At 37.8% G+C, this 21,104-nt stretch overlaps 4 protein-coding genes across 4 annotated transcripts; 2 read left to right on the forward strand and 2 right to left on the reverse strand.

The window, feature by feature from the left end:
* Positions 1-920: 920 nt before the first annotated feature.
* LOC147859478 (monocopper oxidase-like protein SKU5) lies at positions 921-4,697 on the forward strand. Its single transcript, XM_087326097.1, has 7 exons — positions 921-1,147; positions 1,331-1,440; positions 1,917-2,187; positions 2,623-3,077; positions 3,394-3,765; positions 3,952-4,030; positions 4,151-4,697. The coding sequence occupies exons 1-7, from the start codon at positions 971-973 to the stop codon at positions 4,346-4,348; spliced, it is 1,662 nt and encodes a 553-aa protein (XP_087182223.1). The 5' UTR covers positions 921-970; the 3' UTR covers positions 4,349-4,697.
* Positions 4,698-5,034: 337 nt separating this feature from the next.
* LOC147859479 (glucan endo-1,3-beta-glucosidase 2-like) lies at positions 5,035-8,215 on the reverse strand. Its single transcript, XM_087325568.1, has 4 exons — positions 8,017-8,215; positions 6,104-7,369; positions 5,879-5,906; positions 5,035-5,514 (listed from the first exon to the last, which is right to left on the reverse strand). The coding sequence occupies exons 1-4, from the start codon at positions 8,102-8,104 to the stop codon at positions 5,328-5,330; spliced, it is 1,569 nt and encodes a 522-aa protein (XP_087181694.1). The 5' UTR covers positions 8,105-8,215; the 3' UTR covers positions 5,035-5,327.
* Positions 8,216-11,111: 2,896 nt separating this feature from the next.
* LOC147859480 (GDSL esterase/lipase At1g71250-like) lies at positions 11,112-15,139 on the forward strand. The gene is made up of 5 exons (XM_087325569.1): positions 11,112-11,491; positions 12,255-12,382; positions 13,266-13,502; positions 14,442-14,691; positions 14,799-15,139. The coding sequence occupies exons 1-5, from the start codon at positions 11,185-11,187 to the stop codon at positions 15,017-15,019; spliced, it is 1,143 nt and encodes a 380-aa protein (XP_087181695.1). The 5' UTR covers positions 11,112-11,184; the 3' UTR covers positions 15,020-15,139.
* Positions 15,140-16,752: 1,613 nt separating this feature from the next.
* LOC147859481 (GDSL esterase/lipase At5g37690-like) lies at positions 16,753-19,305 on the reverse strand. The gene is made up of 5 exons (XM_087325243.1): positions 18,968-19,305; positions 18,492-18,622; positions 17,743-17,982; positions 17,296-17,536; positions 16,753-17,119 (listed from the first exon to the last, which is right to left on the reverse strand). The coding sequence occupies exons 1-5, from the start codon at positions 19,287-19,289 to the stop codon at positions 16,905-16,907; spliced, it is 1,149 nt and encodes a 382-aa protein (XP_087181369.1). The 5' UTR covers positions 19,290-19,305; the 3' UTR covers positions 16,753-16,904.
* Positions 19,306-21,104: the final 1,799 nt, after the last annotated feature.

Raw genomic sequence — 21,104 nt, forward strand, 5'->3', positions numbered from 1 at the left:
ATGCCAGTCATGGACATATCAATCTAGTATTTTCGTTTCGCCCAATCTTGTCTCCATGATCTTCATATCTATCTTTATGCTTTTGTGTCATTCCGTCATCGCTCTGTCGTAGTCTCATCATCCGTGCTTCGTCTTAGTCCACGCTTGGTGTGTCCATGACAACATGGACCCTGCATGGATCCCCCACAAACATGAGAAACAATTCGAGAACACAGATGGGTATTATTATTAGACTTTGACGTGCTACTCTCATGATTTACATGGGCATGATGAGAGTAAATACAACAACGATGGTTACGTAACAACTGCTAGGATCAAAAGGGGGTGGGAGCTCATTTGTGAGGACCTCAACCGTTGTAACTTCGTAGCTTAACAAATGTTTAATCGGGCACAAAAAACGGTTGTCTTAACATTCTGATAAGGATTTCGGTCAGAGATCACATTCCGTGTGGTGTGAAATCGAATCCAAGCTTGCAATCCACTTACTCTACGGCCATGGCCACGGACACCGCCCAACCGGCATGACCACCACGACTATGGACACCATCATCAAAACCACCATAACCAAAACCACCATCATCAAAACCCCCACCACCACCATCACCAAAACCGTTACCAGCAACACCACCGTTTTTGGGGGGAGTTGAAGCTTCGGTCAAAAACAAAAAATAAATAGTCCAGGATTTGGCGGTTTTGTCAGTCACACTGCGCGCCTCCTTTTTTTCAAAACCGCCAATCCAATCCCCACTCCTCTCTAAATCCTTCTTGCTATACAATTTCAATTCGATTTCCAAATCCCTTTCTGCAGACAAAATCCATCCTCATCGCAATCCCAATCCCTCCATTTCTGTACCTTGCTTGCATTGGATTGCTCTGTCTCCCCATTTCCTTCTCTTCTAGTATTGGTTTAGGGTTTAGGGTTTAGGGTTTAGGGTATAGGGATTGTTCTGTCCTTTGGTTTTCCTTGGCTATGGCCATGCCTATCAGGACCCTGCCTCTGTCCCTGCTCCTCTTCCTCCTCTGTCTCTCTACAGTGATCGAAGCTTCTGGCAGCTTGGTATGGGAAGAAAACAAAGACGATGCCGTGCAGTCCCTCGCTTGGAACGTGACCTACGCCATCGCTGCACCGCTTGGCGTTCCAAAGAAGGTTACCATTTCTCCCGATTGTTTTATAATCTCGATCCTTCTACATACTTTCCTTCTTCGCCTTCTTCGCCATCGCCCATCACCATTTATATGACCATCATCACTATCATCGCCATCACCATACATATCATTGTCTTCTTTCTTTATCAGATGTGTTTGATTCTCTGTGTCTGTGTGTGTTTAGGTTTTGTTGATCAATGGCGAGTTTCCTGGTCCTCAGATCGAGACGGTCACAAATGTAAACCTTCAGATCAATGTGTTCAACAGTATCGACGAGCCTTTGCTATTCACATGGTAAGCAAAAGAAAGAGTGCAGTTTAAGACCCCGAGTGTTCTCCCTTGATTAAACGAAACCCTAATGCACCTCTTGAAAGGATGGAACCCCTATTCTCGCTCTCTCTCTCTCTCTCTCTGTAATGAATGAAAAACCTTCTCCTTCTCCTTCTCCTTAACGATAGGCAATGCATTTCCTGAGTTCTCCATGGCAGCCAGAAGAAATGAATAACCTAATTCGTACTCATGAATGTACGAGAAAACATAACATGTTCTATTTTGGATGCAATGGCCCTAGTTCCATATGCCCTAAGTATGACTCGATGCACTTTAAAGAAAGAAAACCCTAATTTTTGTTTAAAGAAACTAAACTCTTAAGTATGACTCGATGCACTTTAAAGAAAGAAAACCCTAATTTTTGTTTAAAGAAACTAAACACTAAAGTCCTAAGAACAAAGGAACGAATGAGAAGCCAAGTTGAATGTCTGTGCGTGCAGGAATGGCATTTGGCAGAGACGATCATCATGGCAAGACGGAGTGTTAGGTACGAACTGTCCGATTCTTCCCGGACAGAACTTCACGTATTTCTTTCAAGTGAAGGATCAGATAGGGAGCTACTTCTATTTCCCTACCACAGGGTTTCTTAAGGCTGCAGGTGGCTATGGCGGCATCAAGGTTGATAACAGAGTAATCATCCCTCTTCCTTATGCAACCCCAGATGCTGATCTCTTCCTGCATATTGGAGATTGGTACAATGCCAATCACACTGTAAGTCTTTTCCTCCTATGTCATGGATTAAGGTTTAGAGTTTTTTGGTCATCGTTTAATGTTTAATTTTCAGTGTTTCACGGTTACTGTGTCTTGGATTTAGGGTTTGAGGTTTATCATGTAGCCTATACTGTGTAGAGTTAATGGATGGGTTTAGCATTAAACGTGTAGTGCATGGAGTTTAGGGTTTGGCAATTAGCGTGTAGTGTGTGTGGAGTTCATGGTTTAGTGTGCTAGGGCTGTTAAAGAATTTTAGGTTTAAGATTAGAGGGGCTAAAGCTTAAAAGGATTTAGTTTAGTCTTACGACAAATGTGGAGGTTAGTTAGGTTATGTGATTAATCTGCAGTTTCATCTCGTGTGTTTTGCTTATTGGATGCTTCACTTTATCCCAGAGAAGAAACCCTAAATCTTTCTGGTCTGGAAATAAACCCTAGGATCTTCAAGCTCTGCTGGATGGAGGTGGATCTCTGGGCCCACCAGACGGAATCCTGATCAATGGGAAAGCACCCTTTGGCACAGTCTTGAGCCTGGAGCAAGGCAAAACCTACAGGCTAAGGATCTCAAATGTGGGCATCTCCACATCTCTCAACTTCAGGATTTCTGGCCATAACCTCACCGTTGTGGAGGCAGAGGGCTCCCACACACAGCAGAACAGCTACCCGAATCTTGACATACATGTCGGCCAATCCTACTCTGTTCTTGTCACATTGAATCAAGCTCCTGGAGATTACTACATTGTGGCCAGCTCCAGATTTACTACTGAGCAGCAGTCCCTGACTGGAATTGGAGTCCTTCATTATTCAAATTCAGGCAGCAATGTCTCTGGGCCGTTACCCCCGGGGCCGACCGCCGAGATCGAGTACTCGGCTGACCAAGCCAGATCGATCCGGTATATATATAATAATCTCTAACTCAGGAATCAGGATACAAATTTTAAGGGGGAAAAAATACCCACACTATATTACATAGGTTTGGGCATTCTGACCAGAAAGAATTCACCCTAACCCTATGGTAGCATGAAAAAAACACATTTTTTTTTTCTTTGTGTATATATAATAATCTCAACTCTGGAATCAGGATGCAAAATACCCACAACATTACATGTTTTGGGCATTCTGACCAGAGAAGAATTAGCCCTAACCCTATGTAAGCATGAAAAAAACTCATGAACAAAGTTTTTTTTTTGTGATTGTTTTTATTTGTAGGTGGAACTTGACAGCCAATGCGGCTCGTCCGAATCCACAAGGCTCCTTCCACTATGGCATGATCAATGTCTCGGAGCTCGTTATCGTCCAAGGATCAGGGGGCCTTGTCGATGCGAAACGCCGTTATTCAGCCAATGGGATCTCGTTTGTGAATCCCGATACGCCACTCAAGCTTGCCGATCATTTCAAGATCGATGGTGTATATTCGCTCGATTTCCCTCGATCCCCATCAGGTGTTGTTGGCGGTGCTCCATCCCTCGGGACTTCTGTCCTTTCGGTTGGATATAGAGGTTTTATGGAGCTCGTCTTTCAAAACAATGAGGACATTGTGCAAAGTTGGCACATTGATGGATATACAGCTTTTGTTGTTGGGTAAGATAAGACTAGCAAATGTTTTTTCTTGGCATTCTTTTATCTATCTAGCCTATATATAGATATATATTGTGGTGTCCCTTCGTGCCTGTCACACTATATATGCTTGAGCTTAACAACTCTTTTCCTAGGCGTTGATCTATGTATGCTGTCAATTAAGACTAAACCTCTCATGTGATGTTATAGTTTTAATGGAGGCCCATGGAGCACAGCCAGCCGAGGAGAGTACAATCTCATCGATGCGGTAGCGCGATCCACATTTCAGGTGACATGCTAGCTACTTAATGCAAATGAAGGCTTAAATGAAGTTTTAAACTTGAGAGAACAAGACTTAGGCAGGCTCTATACAAAGGCTCAGTGAGATTGGTTTGATGTCATGATATAGGTCTATCCGCGCTCATGGACAGCGGTAATGTTATCGTTGGACAATGTGGGCATGTGGAATGTGAGGTCTCAAGTGTGGGAGCGTGTGTATTTAGGGGAGCAATTCTACATTAAGGTGCCAAATCCGGATGGCTCTCTTCGCAATGAAGCTCCTATACCAACAAATGTTCTTCTTTGTGGAAAGGCAACTAAACTATAGAGTATAAAGGCCTCATTACTCTAATCATTAAATCCCATTCCTTCTAAATCCCTAATTCCTAATCCCAAGACCTAATATCGAAGCATTAAACCCTAGGCAAAACCTGCTATCCTCTCAATTCCATTTTGGCATTAAATAAACCTTTGGACTACATCAACCCCCTACCACTCCATACCTGATTGATGTAGGTCTATCGGGTTATTTTTGGCTCACTTAATTGTTTTGCTTCCTTCTCATGTATTTATTCATTTTAAGTGGGTTTGATACCATTGTCACATGGTCATATATAACTCAGTGTTTCTAGGCTACCATTTTGTCATGTAATTGATTCTTACTAATGGCCATCATTGGCTGCATTATTTTGCTCACAAGTTTTTTTCCACGATGGCTCGGTGTTTCACTAAAATAAGAGAAGTCCCTCTATTCTCATAGCAAATGTTGAAGTAAATCAAGAGAAAAATACATACATCACATAATATCATGAATTTGCAATCAATGCTGTGGTATATTGTGCACTTGCAATCAATGACATGATGGTACTGTGAACTCGCAATCAGTTACATGAGATTGAGAGGTTACAACCTAACGATAACGTGATGTTGTCAGATTGCAAATCAATTATATGATATTGTAACCTCCTTATCAATTAACGTGATTTTTGTTGGCATCATGTTTTGAGAACTGCATTTATAATAATAATTTGTTTGAGTTTATCATATACTTTCTCAATAATAAAAGATGAATGGAGCCATGTTATAAATACACAATGCATTATATGTGATCATATTTGTTTGACTCCATTCCTTTGCAAAAAATGTAAACTAAAAGATGAGGCCAAGACTAAGCTCATTCATAAAAATTGTTATATTTCTACAAGGGCCTTTCTAATAATATAGATGTCATGTTGGGTTTCTCCTAGACTTTTGAAAGAGCAAAGAGTACAATTGATGATGGGCTTTTAAATGAGGCATGTTGTGTATTAACAAACAAACAGAATTAGAACTGAGGATAAGATGAATAACATATGAAAATAGAGATGATGAATTAATGAGGCAGTATGATTTGCATAGGTTGGGTTATTAGAGTTTCCATCGTATACAACACTAGAGTTTCCATTGATGCCGTTTCCGCTGCCAGCGACACTCACATTGTACATGGTATTCGCGCTGGTGAAAAGGAATCGAAGAAATTAATATGTGAGAAACTTACAAATGAATGAAAGCCTAAATCTTTCTTATTTTTTAAAATTTCTTTCTTGATGCCTTGGAGATGGAAATATGATCATACCAATCACAATTTTACACTCAGAGATAGTCTACTCCAAATCTCTCTAATGGCAAGCCATACTTGTATTCACCCATACACCCAAATTCAAATCTCATTAAATTTACTACCTTGATGTAAGGGTTGGACACATGATCTCCTTGGCTCCCCCCTAAAACATTACCAACTTACCTACATTCTTCGGGTTCAATAAGGGTCCATATCCGAGTACCTTTAATTTAATGACAAGTTTGTGTAAGAAGATACCTTTCCGGGAATATACACGTGCCGACACCTGCGGTCAAGGAAATATCATGTTATATAGAGTTAGCTCACACATGTAAGCAAAATGGCAAAGAGGAATTGTTACTAGAAGAAAAAGGCTTGAGAGTTGGCTACAATATAACAAATAACCATTGTTTTTAGATTATATCATTTTGTGGTATGATTAGAAATGTCCTTTAGAAAAGGAAACTTGAAGATGAGACTTACTAGGATTTGTGGTAGAGATGGTGGCAAGGCCATTGAAATCACAACTACCTTGGGATCGACCATTATTTTGATAAAAGCTATCGAAAGCAAAAGAGGCATGTGCTAGGACATTGTCCGGCTCATAACAAAGTTGTCCGGGTTGAATGGCCGAACAATTTGCCCGTCCAACACCGCATGCCCAATCCAATGCGATTTGTAAGGCATCCTCCACATCTTTCCCACCTTTTGCAACACAATAAAGCTTAGAGGCAGTGTCATTTGCCAACAAGGGCCCCGAATTCGAGAGCTTTAACAAATACATGGGTAACATGGTCGATGCATTGAATAGGCCGTAGTTTTTATCGGTCGCAGAACCAACCCTCGTATCCTCGATGAATAGCTCGAACAAAAAGGTATTAATGCTCACATTTCGCCTCTTTGGTGTCCCCGCATTGTTGAGAATGTGTGCTATTAGGTTGCTATTATATGTCGATGCATTATCCATAGTAGCATCGGGATCACTACCTTCTTCCCCGGCCGAAGGCCATCCCGTGGCCGAAACCACGACCGGAATCTCAGTATGGTTCATCTTCACCAACGCGAAAAAGACCGCATCTATCACCGCATCAAAGAGATTCCGGTATTGATAGAGCGTGTTGGTGTCAACAACCACATTGTTCGGCGTGATCGGGTTGAGAAGTGCGTAGTCGAGGAGGATGATTCCATCGCTAGATTTATAGATGTCATATGAGAAGATGTTGAGCATGAAAAATGAGGAGGTTTGGGAGAGGAAATCTAGCAATGGTTGGATGATGGATGCACCAAAGGTCTTGTTGAAGTAAGCTTGAGAAGGGGGGAAGGAGTCCAATATAAGGGAGGGGTCGTGTGAAGTGGAGATTTTAATGTTATTAGTGAGATTCGAGGAGGATAGCGCGGAGTGAAGGAATTTCATTGCGGGGACCAACACAAGTGCGGCATTTGGATATGAAGTCAGAACTTCGGTACCAACACATATAGATGTTATATTGGTGAAGGGAAGGTAGGGTAGCACATTAGCTTGTACCCAAGTCACCGCGGACACATTGGATTCTCCTACACTTAGGAGTTGTGTGTTTGGCAAGGTTATCATGACCTCAATTCCCGTCCTCGATAGGGCTTTTAGCATTGCCGGATCGGCATCATATAGCCTAATATTGTTGATTGATTGCCTCTTGAGTAGATCGACAACTTGTGTTGGCAATACCGTTGCTGAGAATTGGGTTCCATAGTTCACTCCCACAAACCCTCCTGTCCAATATTTATCATTTGAGCAATATGAGATCTTGGTGTGATTGCTTAGTGTTAAATTCACAAGAAAGGTTTGACAAAATGCCCGAATATTATGATGTTCCAAGTGTTAAATTCATAAAGAGTCGGCCTTAGCTATAACTAGAGTGCTTGAAATTATGAGCTTTTACATCATGTGGAATACTTACTTAGTTAAGTGTGATGGGTGTCCAAGTGAGCCACACACATATACCACCAAACAATTCACACATGATTTTATAGGATGAGGGGGTTTTAAGCCATATAATTGAAAATGGGAAAAGCCCGGCCTTCCATTGGTTGATGTTCCCCTATTGCATCAACCTAGTTATGATCCATTGTCTCCCTCAAAAGCCCAAACGAATGTTGGGATTGAATCCACAATGTCCGTCGACTCATATATGTACGTGCATGATCTTAGTATTTACACATGCATAACATATCAAGTAATTTGTGTAAAATGTGAAGCATGACATGGTTACAATTTCAAATGAGGTTCTTTGGCATGTACATGGACAAAGTTTTGTATATTTGTGTACAAATGCATGAATAATGGTGAAATGTGGCCACAATCAAACAAAGAACATTAGTGAAGAAAGAAATTAATGAAGATAGAAATTCATTAATACCTTTAGAGAGCCAAAAGAAATTAGCAAGATTTAGGAGGAGGGTAAGGAAGAGGTTAGAGGATCCAATTCTTCTTCTAGATGCCATCATTAAGTCGATATATTGAGGAGTAATATTTATGTAAAGAGGAGATTATTTGGTTTTGCACATCTTTACATATATTATATGCTTGTCTTAGAAATGAAGCAAATGCGTCTCTCTTCTACTATTTTGATTCTTGCTCCATGTACCAATTGTGCTAGTGCTAAATTTGCAAGCCCACATATTACGCAATCCTCTATCATTTGTGTACCTTAGGTTTATGGCTTATGTATAGAACACCTTTTTAATGCAAGGCTTTATGGCTTTGGAGCTCCTGAATAAGTAACATCACCTGCCATTGTTTCCTTCATTGGTTTGTTTGAACATTTAAAAGGGCACATAGATATATGTGCACACAAAGAAAGCATGATGTAGATAACTTCTCCAAGAGACGTAATCCAAGTTATATATTGAGATGTCGAGGTGTGGAGAAACCTCTTACGTGTGGAGCCAACACAATTGTATGACGAAGTTGACATGCTGTACTAATTTATGTGTGTGCATGCACCACATCTCATACGATTCAACATTCTAGTTTATGTGTAAGCATGTACACACATAGTGAGGTTAATTAAGGGCAAAGGCCTAAGGTCAAGACAGAAACAAGTTACAACCTTTGAACATGGAAAAATAAGTTAGACCTATTTCAATTCGACCACATCAGCCATCTAGCTAATGTACACTTGGGTGGACAAAACTATGTATGAGGGGCTTCTACATTGTGGCTTTGAATCGTTATTGGTCAATATTTAGTTTCCCTATAATATATTAAGAAAATTTCGGAGATGACAACAAAAACAATAATGATTCATATTGATTACAAATTTATAATATGTGAAATCTTACTTCCATGGTAAAAGGGAAATTTTGGTCTTTGACGATTGCTTTTGGAACACGGGTAATACTCATATTTTTAAAGCTACATGGGGGTAGAGCCGATATTACCCTCGAGAAGAGGGTATATATATATATATATCCCATTAGCTCTCTTGTGAAAATAATTGGCTAGTCTAACTTCTCACCAATTATGTTTCTCTGCGCACACATTTACATTTATATCTACGAAGACTACACCACCCGCCCTACATTATAGCCTTTACATACCTTCTCTCTATATTTCTCACACATATGACTTGTATTACAATTTGAAATTTAATATTTCTGCTTTGTTCCTAAATCATTCATGAAATCCTATTTTTGTGTGTGTAACTTTTAACAGAGAGACTAGATTTCCCTTGTTCTCAACCGTGTTCACTTACTTCAATGTTGGTTTTTTAGTTTAGGTAAGGTTATATCTTGTCAATGAGATGCCGAAATATCTAGGGTTAGCTCAACCTGCAATATATCATGAAAACCCCACAATGCACAACCACATTAAAGTCCACTTTGTTGAAGATCATATGCCTTAAACTATCCATCTATCAACTTTGATGTCGGTTCATCATAATCCCATGCTCAAGAGTCAAGACTATAATTTTGACTGTCAATCTAGAGTTATGTTAAATTGGTGAAACTAAGAAGTTGGTATGCATTGATATTGGAAAGGCAACATTGTAGCTACTGCTTGTCCATCCAAGGCCTCCTAACATTAAATTTAATAACTTAACCAAGTGTTCTAGACACCAACATACGTCTTCCAATTTATTTGTACTTTGCATGGGCCCCTCAAATTGTATGATATGGTAATATTAGCAAGAGTAAATAATCTTTAGTAGATAAAAATTACCAATGTAAGGGGGGTCTAGTAAAATAATAATAAAGCACTCTTGTGTGCAATCCTCGAGGGAGGCACTACTATATTCAACGGTGCACTTGGAGCATATTTAGAAACCCATTATGCATAGCCTTTTATTCAAATAGTACCCCTATGTTTGCAAAACAAAAGTAAAAATTGTATATTAAAGAACCTCTTGCTTCAACCCACATGCTATATTGATTTACTATAGTTGCATGCGTTGCCACAATGACAAATTATTGAGGTTTGGTGTTAAAATGTAGGGAAGCTCAAGAATAATTAGTAGTGGCATAAAGCTTATTGAGCAACCTCAACAATGTATATAGAAAGAGAATGCTAACATTCACCTATAATCCTTCTTGACTACTTTGGATATTGCATGTTAACTAATACATCGTTGAAACGGGCGAACTCTTATGTTGTTTGCATTGATAATGTCACTTGCCCTTGTCACGTGCCCTTATGCTTGTAGTATTAGTACAAAGAGGACAAGTTGAGGCAAGACAAAACATGGTAAACTATAGCTATTTTGTACAACATGCATATACATGATTACATATTAGAGTAAGACTAGTTTTCTCTCCTTCGAGACCCATAAATTAAACATGGAACATTGTAAAGTCTACATAAATAGCAAATTGTGATTAAAAGTTAGGTTACAAAACTCGAGCTTATGGAATAGCAAAGGGACTAATAATTGAACATCATTGTTCTTGGGATGTTTGTAAAATTTTCATGTGTTTCACTTTTATCTTGTCAAATTATTTCAAGATGTTGTGGGTATTCAAGGTATCATTGTCCAACTAGACAAACACTAGCTACTAGTTTTGCGGGCATTCCGGATATCCTTGTCTCCAGAGACAAACACTAGCTCGGTATAATTGGCGAAAATAGTGTTGGGTTCTAAATGAGCAATACCCACCTTAGCTTAACAACTCATTTGTTAAAAGAACAAAAAGAAACAAACAAGCACACAAGAGTGTCTGTATGTTGTGTCACAAAAAATGAAATTGCTCACAAATGTAGTATTGATAATGACACATTCCTGTTTTTTAGTGTTGAAAACTTTTGTTTTGTTTTTTTGGGGGGGAGGGAGAGAGGGTCACGAGAAGCTATAATTGGCCATGGCCATTGGGGGGGGAGGGTCTTGAGCCACAAAATCCATATATCTATCTCATTCACAATTGTGAAAGTAGTTAAACATTCTATTACAATCAATTTGTGTGTTAGTATGAGGATAGATGGAACAAAGAGAGAGAGGGAGGGGTAATTATAAAGCATACTGAGAGAGAGAGAGAGAGAGAGAGAGAGAGAGAGAGAGAGAGAGAGAGAGATAGAGAGAGAGAGAGAGAGTATGAAGTGTTCATTGGTCATTGCCATGTCCATACTATTAATGGTAACTAGTCACACTTATTATTATCAAAATTGTAGGGTTGTCATTGGAGTTGCTTCTGGGTTCGCTCTCACTCTTGCCAACTTTCGTCATCACAATGTTCCAGCATTGTTCGTTATGGGTGACTCGTTGGCAGATGTTGGCAACAACAACTACATAACCCAAAGTATCCTCAAATCCAATTATTTACCTTATGGTATCGACTTCCCTGGTCGTCAACTCGCCACTGGTCGTTTCTCCAATGGTCGTCTTGTAATTGATATCATCGGTAACTATCCCCTTCCCAACATACACAAGAAATGAAGAGACCAAACAAATGTAGTTTACTTTGAATATATGTTTGTATGATGCAATTGATTAGTTCTCGTGTTTGTCCCTACTTTGAATATATGTTTGTATGATGTAGTTGATTAGTTCATGTGTTTGTCCCCTATGGTCGTCTTGTAATTGATATCATTGGTAACTATCCCCTTCCCCACATACACAAGAAAGGAAGAGACCAAACAAATGTAGTTTACTTTGAATATATGTTTGTATGATGCAATTGATTAGTTCGTGTGTTTATCCCCTATAATCCACATAACTAACTTAAAAATTGGTGGGATTTGATGAGAACAAATCAAAAGAAAAGGGGAGATGTTTGATTACTGAAATGAGATTTTCTTACAAATGTGAGTGTAACTTTAAACCTAATTTGCCAACTCCAAAATATATATTCACAAATGACAATTATCAAAGGTTGAGTTACGACAATACCGTTTTAGTATTACAGAAGCAACTCTCAAAACTTGATTTGCCATTTCCACTATATATGTATATATACATACGTACATACATATATCATCGTAATTATTTGAATCTAAGCATGAGTATTATAGAGAAAAATATTCATTTTCCTATCGCGATTGTTAACTTTTGATGGATGTGGTCTAAAATGGGGTTTGTGACTATTCATACATCTTAAGTCATGTTTAAAGTGTGGTTGGATGTATTCCAAATGTAGCTAACGAAATTTTGCTCGGAACTTGTAGCTAATACCTTGGGAGTTTCTATACCATCGCCATATCTCTCTCCCAACACGAAGGGGTTAACAATACTACAAGGTGTCAATTATGCATCAGCTGGTTGTGGTATTCTTAATGAGACGACTAATAATTCGGTTTGTGACATTGAAACCTCAAAACATACAACATGCTTTAACAATACAATAAAATGACACAATTTCATTTAGATTAAAAGTAAATAGATTTTTATACTATAATAAGAGGGTGAAAGCGTAAGCTTCACATACCCACCCATAGATGGGCATTGAGAAATTGATAAAAAAATAGAAATCATTAGTACTCAATACATTGGAATTGTGAGAGAGAATAAATGACACATCACGTGCTAAAGCATATTGAAGCATTTCCTTCAAATAATTATATTTAGTATAGACTCCCATGGTACCTTATTGTAATTTTAAAATGCAAATACGTAAGCAAGATCACATGTGGAGAAAGTTTGTGCCTTCAGGCTTCTAGCTTAAGGTTGTGGGTTCAAATTCTTAAGCATAAGGGTTGATTTGCATGCCAACGATGTTTAACCTTCATGTAGGTGTCCCCCCTTGACAAACAATGGTTTACAACATTGAAATCAACACATTCCCATTACAAAGAGTTCAAATAATGGCATTGGGCTTGATGTTGCATTCATTATAACACTTGTATGTAATTTTAATACGAGGTCATGTAACATGTTTACAAACATACTTTGCAACATTGGAATTGATATACTTCTTTACGAAGATTATGTCTCCTAACTAAACTATACATTATAACTCTTTTGCCAATATCAAAATGAAACATGGAAAATTACTCAGTATCTAGGACAAAAGTAACTTGTAGTTAATTAAATTTTTTTCTCCATTGTAATTTGTGATAAACGACTTGTAGTTAATTAAAAATTTTGCTCCATTGTGATAAGTGACTTGTAGCTAATTAAAATGTTTGCTCCATTGTGTTATTCAATTTTGCGTAACTTTGGTTTTACATGGAAAATAGAGTGGATGCCTCTCATTCTCAACACAAATGAGTTACCACAAAAACATTGTACACAAAATCACACAACAAGTAGGACTTGATGCTGGGCAAAGTTTCCTAAATCAATCACTTTATTTTGTCTTCATTGGGAGCAATGACTTCTTGGGTAATTACATTCGCAACTCTAGCCGTGACTCCAAATTGACTCCACCACAATTTATCGATCTCTTAATATCGTCTTATACAACTCAACTCAAGGTAAGAAACTTAAATAATGTTTTCCATTTTTTTTTCTTATTGATGTCATACTTTTGAATTTTCTCGGGTGTTGCAATAGCTTCATAAATTTAGATCTGACAATGCTTCGAACTACAATCCATGCATGGTGTTATGGTGTCACTTAGATGTGTAAACAATGTAATACTCTTGCATAGTCTTTAGAAGTTGATAGAGAGAATGATAAATAGATTTTATGAGTAGATAGTACGAGACACTAGGGTTGTCTAGCACTAGGGTAGAGATAGAGATAGAATTAGAAAGATTGAGAAAGAGAAGTTAAATGCCTACGGGAAACCAATTGTGATCTATGGGATGGGACCGATCATATATATATATATATATATATATATATATATATACATATAGTGAGAGAGATAGGGAAATAAAGGGCTCTAGGATATATTGGTAAAGATTATTTAATGTTGGGTTGAACTCTGAAAATATATCCGATGAAAAATATAGTGAGAGAGATAGGGAAATGAAGGGTTCTAGGCTATTTGGTAGAAATGATTGAATTTTGAGTTGAACTTTGAACATACATATATATGATGAAATAGCTAGGTGTCAAACCCAACCGACTTTCAATAAAGATTAGCCTATCATATGGAGAGAGAAATAGAGAACCTTGTGCCATGCTTCTCCTAGGGTATAGCACACAAAGGATAAGGCTCTTCAAGTTGTGTGTAATAAACTACAAACAAATCATCCTTCCCATAATAATGCTCTTCATTTATCCATTTGTATCTCTTGTTCAACCCCTCATCATTGTCGGGCCTTTGAACAATCATGTTTAACTTGTCATGGTGATTCATTTAAAAGAAAGACATGGAAGTGGTGTTTATGAATCAAACTTTTTTAATGTGAATATTTTTTGGCATTAATGTAACGATCATATCGTCATATTCTATTTTGCCACAGACATTATACAATTTGTATGCAAGAAAAATTGTGCTTGTTGGGTTGGGACCATTAGGTTGCATCCCTAACATGCGAGCAAAGACAAGTAATGATAGTTGCAATGAGAACCTCAACACTTGGGCCCAACATTTTAATAGTGCCTTGCAAGAACTTGTTGGAACATTCGCCTCAAATTATACCGACACAATAATCACGCTCGCCAACCCTTACTTTGTTTTAGAGAACTTAATACAAAATCCCTTAGAAAATGGTAAAATTACTATTATGTTTCGTCATTATACATTACTATTGTTAAATTTACAAAGAAGATTATTCTTCCTATCTAAAGAGTTTACCATCCTTTTCCTCATATTGAAGGATTTTCAGTAACCGCGGAGGCTTGTTGTGGGGGAGGCCGATTGCATGCCCAAATACCATGCTTTCCTTTATTTACGTATTGCTCTAATAGAAGCAACCACGTATTTTGGGATCCTTGGCATCCGACAGAAGCATCCAATATATTTTTGGTGAATGCTTTTCTCTCCACCAACAAAACAGTTGTAGGTCCATGGACAATCACTGAGTTGATTTCAAAATAATAAAGTATCCTATAGTGCATTAATTACGATGGCATTTATCTTTGAACATTAAAAAGTATCCTTGAACCCTACACTTATTGATTTAAGTCACTTATCTCACAACCTTATTCATATTAATCAAACCTTGAGCTAACTATAAAATTATTAAGTATCTATTGAAGACTCTAATTCAAAAACATTTCTGGAAACACCAACATTGGTACAAGGCAGCAAGGGAGAGATACCAACATTGTAAACACTAGGTTAGGAGTCGGTGCCTCTATGATGCCTTGTATTGGTCAACGAACTAAGACTTAAACATCCATCTTTAGTACTCAAGCCTACCTTGTATTGAGAGCGGTTGGTTGGTAATATATATGCACGCAATGTGGTTTATCTTTGAATTTTCACGTTTATTCTTTGTTGAGTGTCTAATTAAGTAACATGGTAGAGTTAAGTTCTTTCGAGAGTTTGCCGACGTGAACTATTGACTTCATTGGAAGCACTGAAAGATGTTTGCCAAGTGTCTTTGCCCATCTTGCAAACATTAAGGTAGATACTCCTTTATCCAACACAACTTTTGTATTTCTTCTGATTTTATAATACCAAGGCGTATCTCTTTAGGGGAAAAAGAAGAAGATAATTTTGCATTGATATTGCTACTTATAACATATTGATGGTGAACCCATATTTGTAACAATCGGCAACGGTTCGGTTCGGTTTGAGAGGGTCCAAACCGAACTGTTTACAAATGTTGAAACTTGAACTGAACCGAACCGCTAAATTTTTTTCAAACCGTTAAACCGCGATTTCGTGGTTCGGTTTTGGTTTTCAACATAGGTCTAATTTTTAAATTTTTTAAATTTTTTTAAATTTTTAAGATGTTCCTAAAATGTGAGAATAAGGTCTAAAAATGCAAAGATTGTTTAAAAACAAATTAAATTATTTTTTTTAGATTTTTAAATTAAAAAAAAAAAAAACATTAAACCGTTTAAACTGCGGTTTTTGACTGTTGAAACCGAACCGAACCGTTTTAAAAAACCTGAACCTGAACCGAACAGGCACCGATTGTTACATATTTGTTGAATAATTTCACATGCTCATCTGTAGAATGAATTCCTTACTATCATTTGGCTTTCCCATATAAGTCTCGCAAAGAAAAGTTCCCATTCGATCAATCTTGATGCATAGGAAATGTTTTACTCGAGCCTCATTTTTGTACGAAATGCTTCATTTCCCATTAGACGGGGGGAAATTAATTGTTTTCTACATTTAGGAAATATTAGATAATATAATCCATGAGATTGGAAAGTCTACAAAAGATGTATTGTTCAATGAACAAGGTTACATGAGAAAGAATCTCATAAAAAATGAACCAAACTCAATGGAGTTGAACAGACAATATAATTACAACAAATTCAATGTCATGATAAGAACAAGAATAAAGACAATCAAACAGGTGAAGAAAAGGGTGAGAGAACATTAAACAATGGTCATTGTGGGTGCTAAAGTTGTTATCATTAATGTTGTGGTTTTTAGAATTTTAAAAGATCTGGCAAGATTACTAAACCTGTATCGAAAGAAATGTGATGATATTGTGAGTTTAAACAACATACTTCATGTAGTGTCATGATCTTTCTTGTGCGCAACAATATGATTAATCTAGTGCATCAATGACACAAGTTTATTAATAGTTTACTACATCAAAGTTAAGGAGAAACATGCATAATTTAATTAAGAAACTATATGCATAGTACGATTATGAACTATTTTATTGATACAAGTGACACAATTTTCACATTATTGAGAACTCTCGTCATCTATTTGGGGTTTCCTTTTCATGCTTGGGAAACATTGGCGTAGTTAAGTTAGTAAATTTTCATAATTATGATACAATATTGAATAGCTAGCTCGAAAATAGCTCCATAATCGTATAAGGTGCTACATTATTACCATTTGTTGTGAGAAAAGCATCAGCCAAGCGTATGTTGACAGCTTGAGAAGGGTGCCAGATATCCCAAAATATATTGGTGTCTCTATGTGAACAATAGGGAAACAATGGCAAGCACGGGGAATTTGTTGAACCTCTACCACAACACGCGGTTGATGTATCAACAAAACCTTCATGTCAAACACAAAGTGCACAAAATGAATATAGACCATAGTATATAGTAAAATCCATATTAAACACATTATTGTATTATGTAAACATTGGAAGGAAATGATTATGAGCATTCTAAATATGCATTCTAAATGTTACGATATAATGGTAAGTGAAAATATGTAAGATTACATACCGTATTGTGAAGGGTTCTCTATAAAATCTTCAATGATCGTATACGGATTGGCAAATGTCATTTTCATATCAGGGAATTGAGAACCCATTTCATTTACAATCTCATTAAGGGCATCATTAAAGTCAATTGCTAAATTGTTGAGATCAACATTACAAGCTCCTTTTACACGTTGAGAAGGAATACATCCCAATGGACCAAGTCCTACCATGACAAATTTTCTTGCACTTTGGCCATAAAGTTTCTACATGAACCAAGGATCAAACCATTATAGTTAGTGCCAATAAAAACTTACCAAACACATGAACACAAACATATACTTTGGGTTACAAGGTGTGAATATGATGATGAATAAGTTAAAATGTTTCAAAATATACTCTCAAGTGTATATCAACTTATGATCTTTAACTGATGCGTACACATACTCGACAACACTTGACTCATACATACCATGATCTGTGCTGTCAAGGAATTTGACAACAATGTAACGAACTGCGACGGAGAGTAAGCCTTTGCATCGGGAGAGTTCTTCTTGAGATAGTTGCCGATGAAGTCGTTACTGCCGATAGCCATAAAGTAGACGGACAAAGACAAGAGGCTCTGTGTTTGGTCGATGCCGAGCTGTGCAACAAGGGACGTGATCGTCTTTCCATGGTATTTGACTTGGGTGGATAATGAGAGGCACCCGGACTGGCAACAAGGAACGGAAAAGAGCTCTCATCAACACAATTGGGGGGGGTACGAATCATGATGGGTTGGCTAATCGCTCAATCTAGCGACACGAACGAAACTGAAGGGCTAGAAAGGACGAAAAGCCAAGAGTACAATGGGAAAGCGGAGAGGGTAGAAAAGCAAAAGCTGAGATCATGCAAGTGGGATGGGACACTTGCAAGCAGAAGCACTGAGTGGATTAGTGGATTGCATCGAGGCAACCGAAAAGGCCGAATGTTGAAAGCAAAAAGCAAAGGAGCAAAAAGCAAAAAGCAAAGGAGCAAAATGGTGAAAGGTGAAAAAGTGAAAAGGTGAAAGTGAGAAGGACAAGAAAGTGAAAAGGCAAAAAGCAAAAAAGGCGAAAAGCAAAAAGGGCAAAAAGCAAGAAAGAAAAGCAGATTTAAGGAGAAAAGAGAGAGAGAGAGAGAGAGAGAGAGAGAGAGAGAGAGAGAGAGTTAAATGCGGTGTATGAAGGAAGGAAGACTCACGGAATTCATGGAAGTTCCGTCGAGGATGCCACAGCCTGCGGACGCATAATTGAGGCCCTGCAGAAGAAGCTTCGAGTCTGTGGCCTTGGGAGACAGACATGGCGGCACCGCAGGAAATCCCACCCTCTCGCCTTCCACCCAATTTCCATCCACAGAATTCACATGTCAAATCACAATACATACATACATACATACATAATCAGTTAATTAGTTGCTGCAGGAATTACCGATTTAGCAGTACATCTTCATATTAATTTGATCTATGTATATGCATGGAATTGGTTGTATTTCTGATGTTATAGAGAGAGTAGTGATTGAGAATTTGGGCAAAGATGTGGGTTGGGGGATGCAATCAGATATGGCGGCTTATCAGTTTATAAATCTTGTAGACTGATCATTCATTTTATGTATGTATGTATGTATGTATGTATGCATACAAGTATATGTATGTATGTATGGTATGTATGTATGTATACCGATGATGTCGAGCACGAGGCGACCATTGGAGAAACGTCCGGTCGGGGTCCTCTTCGATGACGATGAGCCGTAGTCGACACCGTAGGGCAAGAAATTGGACTTGAGCACTGTGAAAGGGAGGTAGTTGTTGTTGCCCACGTCCGAGAGCGAGTCCCCGAATATGAACACGGGTACGGCCGGCAACGAGGAGGACGAGGACGAGGACGAGGACGAGGACGAGGGAGCTGCGAGTGTGAAACCGCCACCGCCACCACCATGAAGGCTAATTAGGAGTAAGGTAGAGACCAAAATCATGGCACATGTTGGATGAACCATGCCCATGAATGTCTTAATGTGTCTAGTGCATATGTATGTACAAGGCATGAATCATTTAGTGAAAGAAGACATGATTAAAGACATTGGGAGTAAAGAACAAAAAAATGTGGAGGGGGGTTGGTTACCTTGTTCAAGTTCAATATGGGTGGTGAGAGAGCAGAGTGTGAGCAGAATGGGGCTAAAGATTTGTTTTAACTAACTTTAATACATTTTATAACCTTTTCTTATACACCTATTATTTCCTTTTTTGGAACCCAAAGGTATGTAGCCCTTTGAATAGAGCATGTAAATAACAATGTATATATGTGTATATGCACACAGAAAGAGAAAGAAAGAAAGAAACTGGTCCATGAGACAATTGGTTTACAATAAAAATGGGGTATTTACCCATTGAGAGCGAGAGCGAGAGAGAGAGAGAGAGAGAGAGAGAGAGAATTTGTGAATGTGTGTGTGTATCTAAACCATTGTTCATAACAAAAATTAGACACTACAAAAAATCTCTACACTTTCATGCTCCATGTGGAGTACACTTTTCTTTGTACCACCTATAAGAATCAGACAATTTTTTATTCAAATTGCCTTGTGGTTTTTGCCCCCTCATTCCTACTCCCTTTATACCATATATCTTATGGACATTTATGTACTCACTCCGTGATTTCATTGATTGGGCCCATCTTTTTACTAGGAAGCAGTTCCTTGGTGAGGTTTCACAAGACATGCCCTTTTGTGTTCCATATTGTTTGGTGAGCTTTCTTCATACTCATCACCTACCCAATGTAGTAATTGGTCGACCTACTATAACAAGTAAGTTGTATTATGTATGTATGACATAGTCGCAAATGAAATGCTATGAATCCCTATGTTGTTCATAATCTTAGAGTCATAGGGGATGGTTTGCCATCAAGATTATTACAATTTCTAACCAAAAAAATTGCTTACCAATGATCAACAAAAGAAAATCATCGTGCATCGCATAATGTACAAATCACTTTACAAATTTCCGTGTTTATTGTACGTGTTTCTCCTAACGATGATTCTTGAGCTAGGTTATTTAATAGTCTATGCCTATGTCCCTCTTAATTATTGCATATATTGTTATATTATTGTGCATTATGATAATAATGATAAAGCTTTCGTAGTAAGTTACATCCACAAAGAATTGCCAAAGGACACTAATGGTGATGACAAATTTGATTTGTTTGTTACTCTCCTCAAAGACGTAAGCAATGCATTGATGTTACTTTAGATATCCCTCTTAATTATTGCTATACTATTGTGCATTATGATAATAACGATAAAGCTTTTGTTTTGCATGTGCCTTTTAACTTTATATTCATTATTAAATGCATTAACATATGACATTAACTACATTGACATTTTTCTTACAATGTAAGGAGTCTTAAATAGTCATGTTCCTCTCTAGAAGGCAATGTGAAAAATGCAATAATGGCATTGTGACATTTTCCTTATAATGAGTAAGGAACCTTAAACAATCACACCACCCTTTTGAAGGCATTGCAAACAAATGTGCTAATCATGATTCACAACTATGGATTAAGTGGTTTGTAACTACCTAATGCAATAGATGTTGTGACTCAAACGTACGTCAATGAGTTGCACAAAGATCTGGAACATATGCAAAGAGTAATGGTTGCTTTTGAGTTGTGTTGTCCAGTTGTTTGGTTGCAAGTCAAAACTTTGACCCTTGTGTCACGATTATTGGCATGCACATGTATGGCGATGGCATATAATTTACTCAAATAAGATAATAAGGCATCTCAAACACCCCTCGGTTGGAACAAGGAAAGCAATTAAATAGGT

This window comes from Azolla caroliniana, unplaced genomic scaffold (genome assembly GCF_043228905.1).
Source record: "Azolla caroliniana isolate FFs.n. ecotype wild unplaced genomic scaffold, voAzoCaro1.0.p SCAF_10, whole genome shotgun sequence".
NCBI lineage: Eukaryota > Viridiplantae > Streptophyta > Polypodiopsida > Salviniales > Salviniaceae > Azolla > Azolla caroliniana.

What these genes read in the sequence shown, in the direction of transcription:
- LOC147859478 (XM_087326097.1), top strand. Translation starts at nt 971, where the DNA reads ATGGCCATGCCTATCAGGACCCTGCCTCTGTCCCTGCTCCTCTTCCTC. An exon ending in TATACAGCTTTTGTTGTTGG is followed by an intron (nt 3,766 to 3,951) that starts GTAAGATAAGAC and finishes GTGATGTTATAG; the next exon opens with TTTTAATGGAGGCCCATGGA. An exon ending in TAGCGCGATCCACATTTCAG is followed by an intron (nt 4,031 to 4,150) that starts GTGACATGCTAG and finishes GTCATGATATAG; the next exon opens with GTCTATCCGCGCTCATGGAC.
- LOC147859479 (XM_087325568.1), bottom strand. Translation starts at nt 8,104, where the DNA reads ATGATGGCATCTAGAAGAAGAATTGGATCCTCTAACCTCTTCCTTACC. An exon ending in TTTCTTTTGGCTCTCTAAAG is followed by an intron (nt 7,370 to 8,016) that starts GTATTAATGAAT and finishes AATATTGGACAG; the next exon opens with GAGGGTTTGTGGGAGTGAAC. An exon ending in CATCTCTACCACAAATCCTA is followed by an intron (nt 5,907 to 6,103) that starts GTAAGTCTCATC and finishes CCTTGACCGCAG; the next exon opens with GTGTCGGCACGTGTATATTC.
- LOC147859480 (XM_087325569.1), top strand. Translation starts at nt 11,185, where the DNA reads ATGAAGTGTTCATTGGTCATTGCCATGTCCATACTATTAATGGTAACT. An exon ending in TCTTGTAATTGATATCATCG is followed by an intron (nt 11,492 to 12,254) that starts GTAACTATCCCC and finishes CGGAACTTGTAG; the next exon opens with CTAATACCTTGGGAGTTTCT. An exon ending in ATGAGACGACTAATAATTCG is followed by an intron (nt 12,383 to 13,265) that starts GTTTGTGACATT and finishes CATGGAAAATAG; the next exon opens with AGTGGATGCCTCTCATTCTC.
- LOC147859481 (XM_087325243.1), bottom strand. Translation starts at nt 19,289, where the DNA reads ATGGGCATGGTTCATCCAACATGTGCCATGATTTTGGTCTCTACCTTA. An exon ending in CCTCGTGCTCGACATCATCG is followed by an intron (nt 18,623 to 18,967) that starts GTATACATACAT and finishes ATTGGGTGGAAG; the next exon opens with GCGAGAGGGTGGGATTTCCT. An exon ending in CCTTGACAGCACAGATCATG is followed by an intron (nt 17,537 to 17,742) that starts GTATGTATGAGT and finishes TGGTTCATGTAG; the next exon opens with AAACTTTATGGCCAAAGTGC.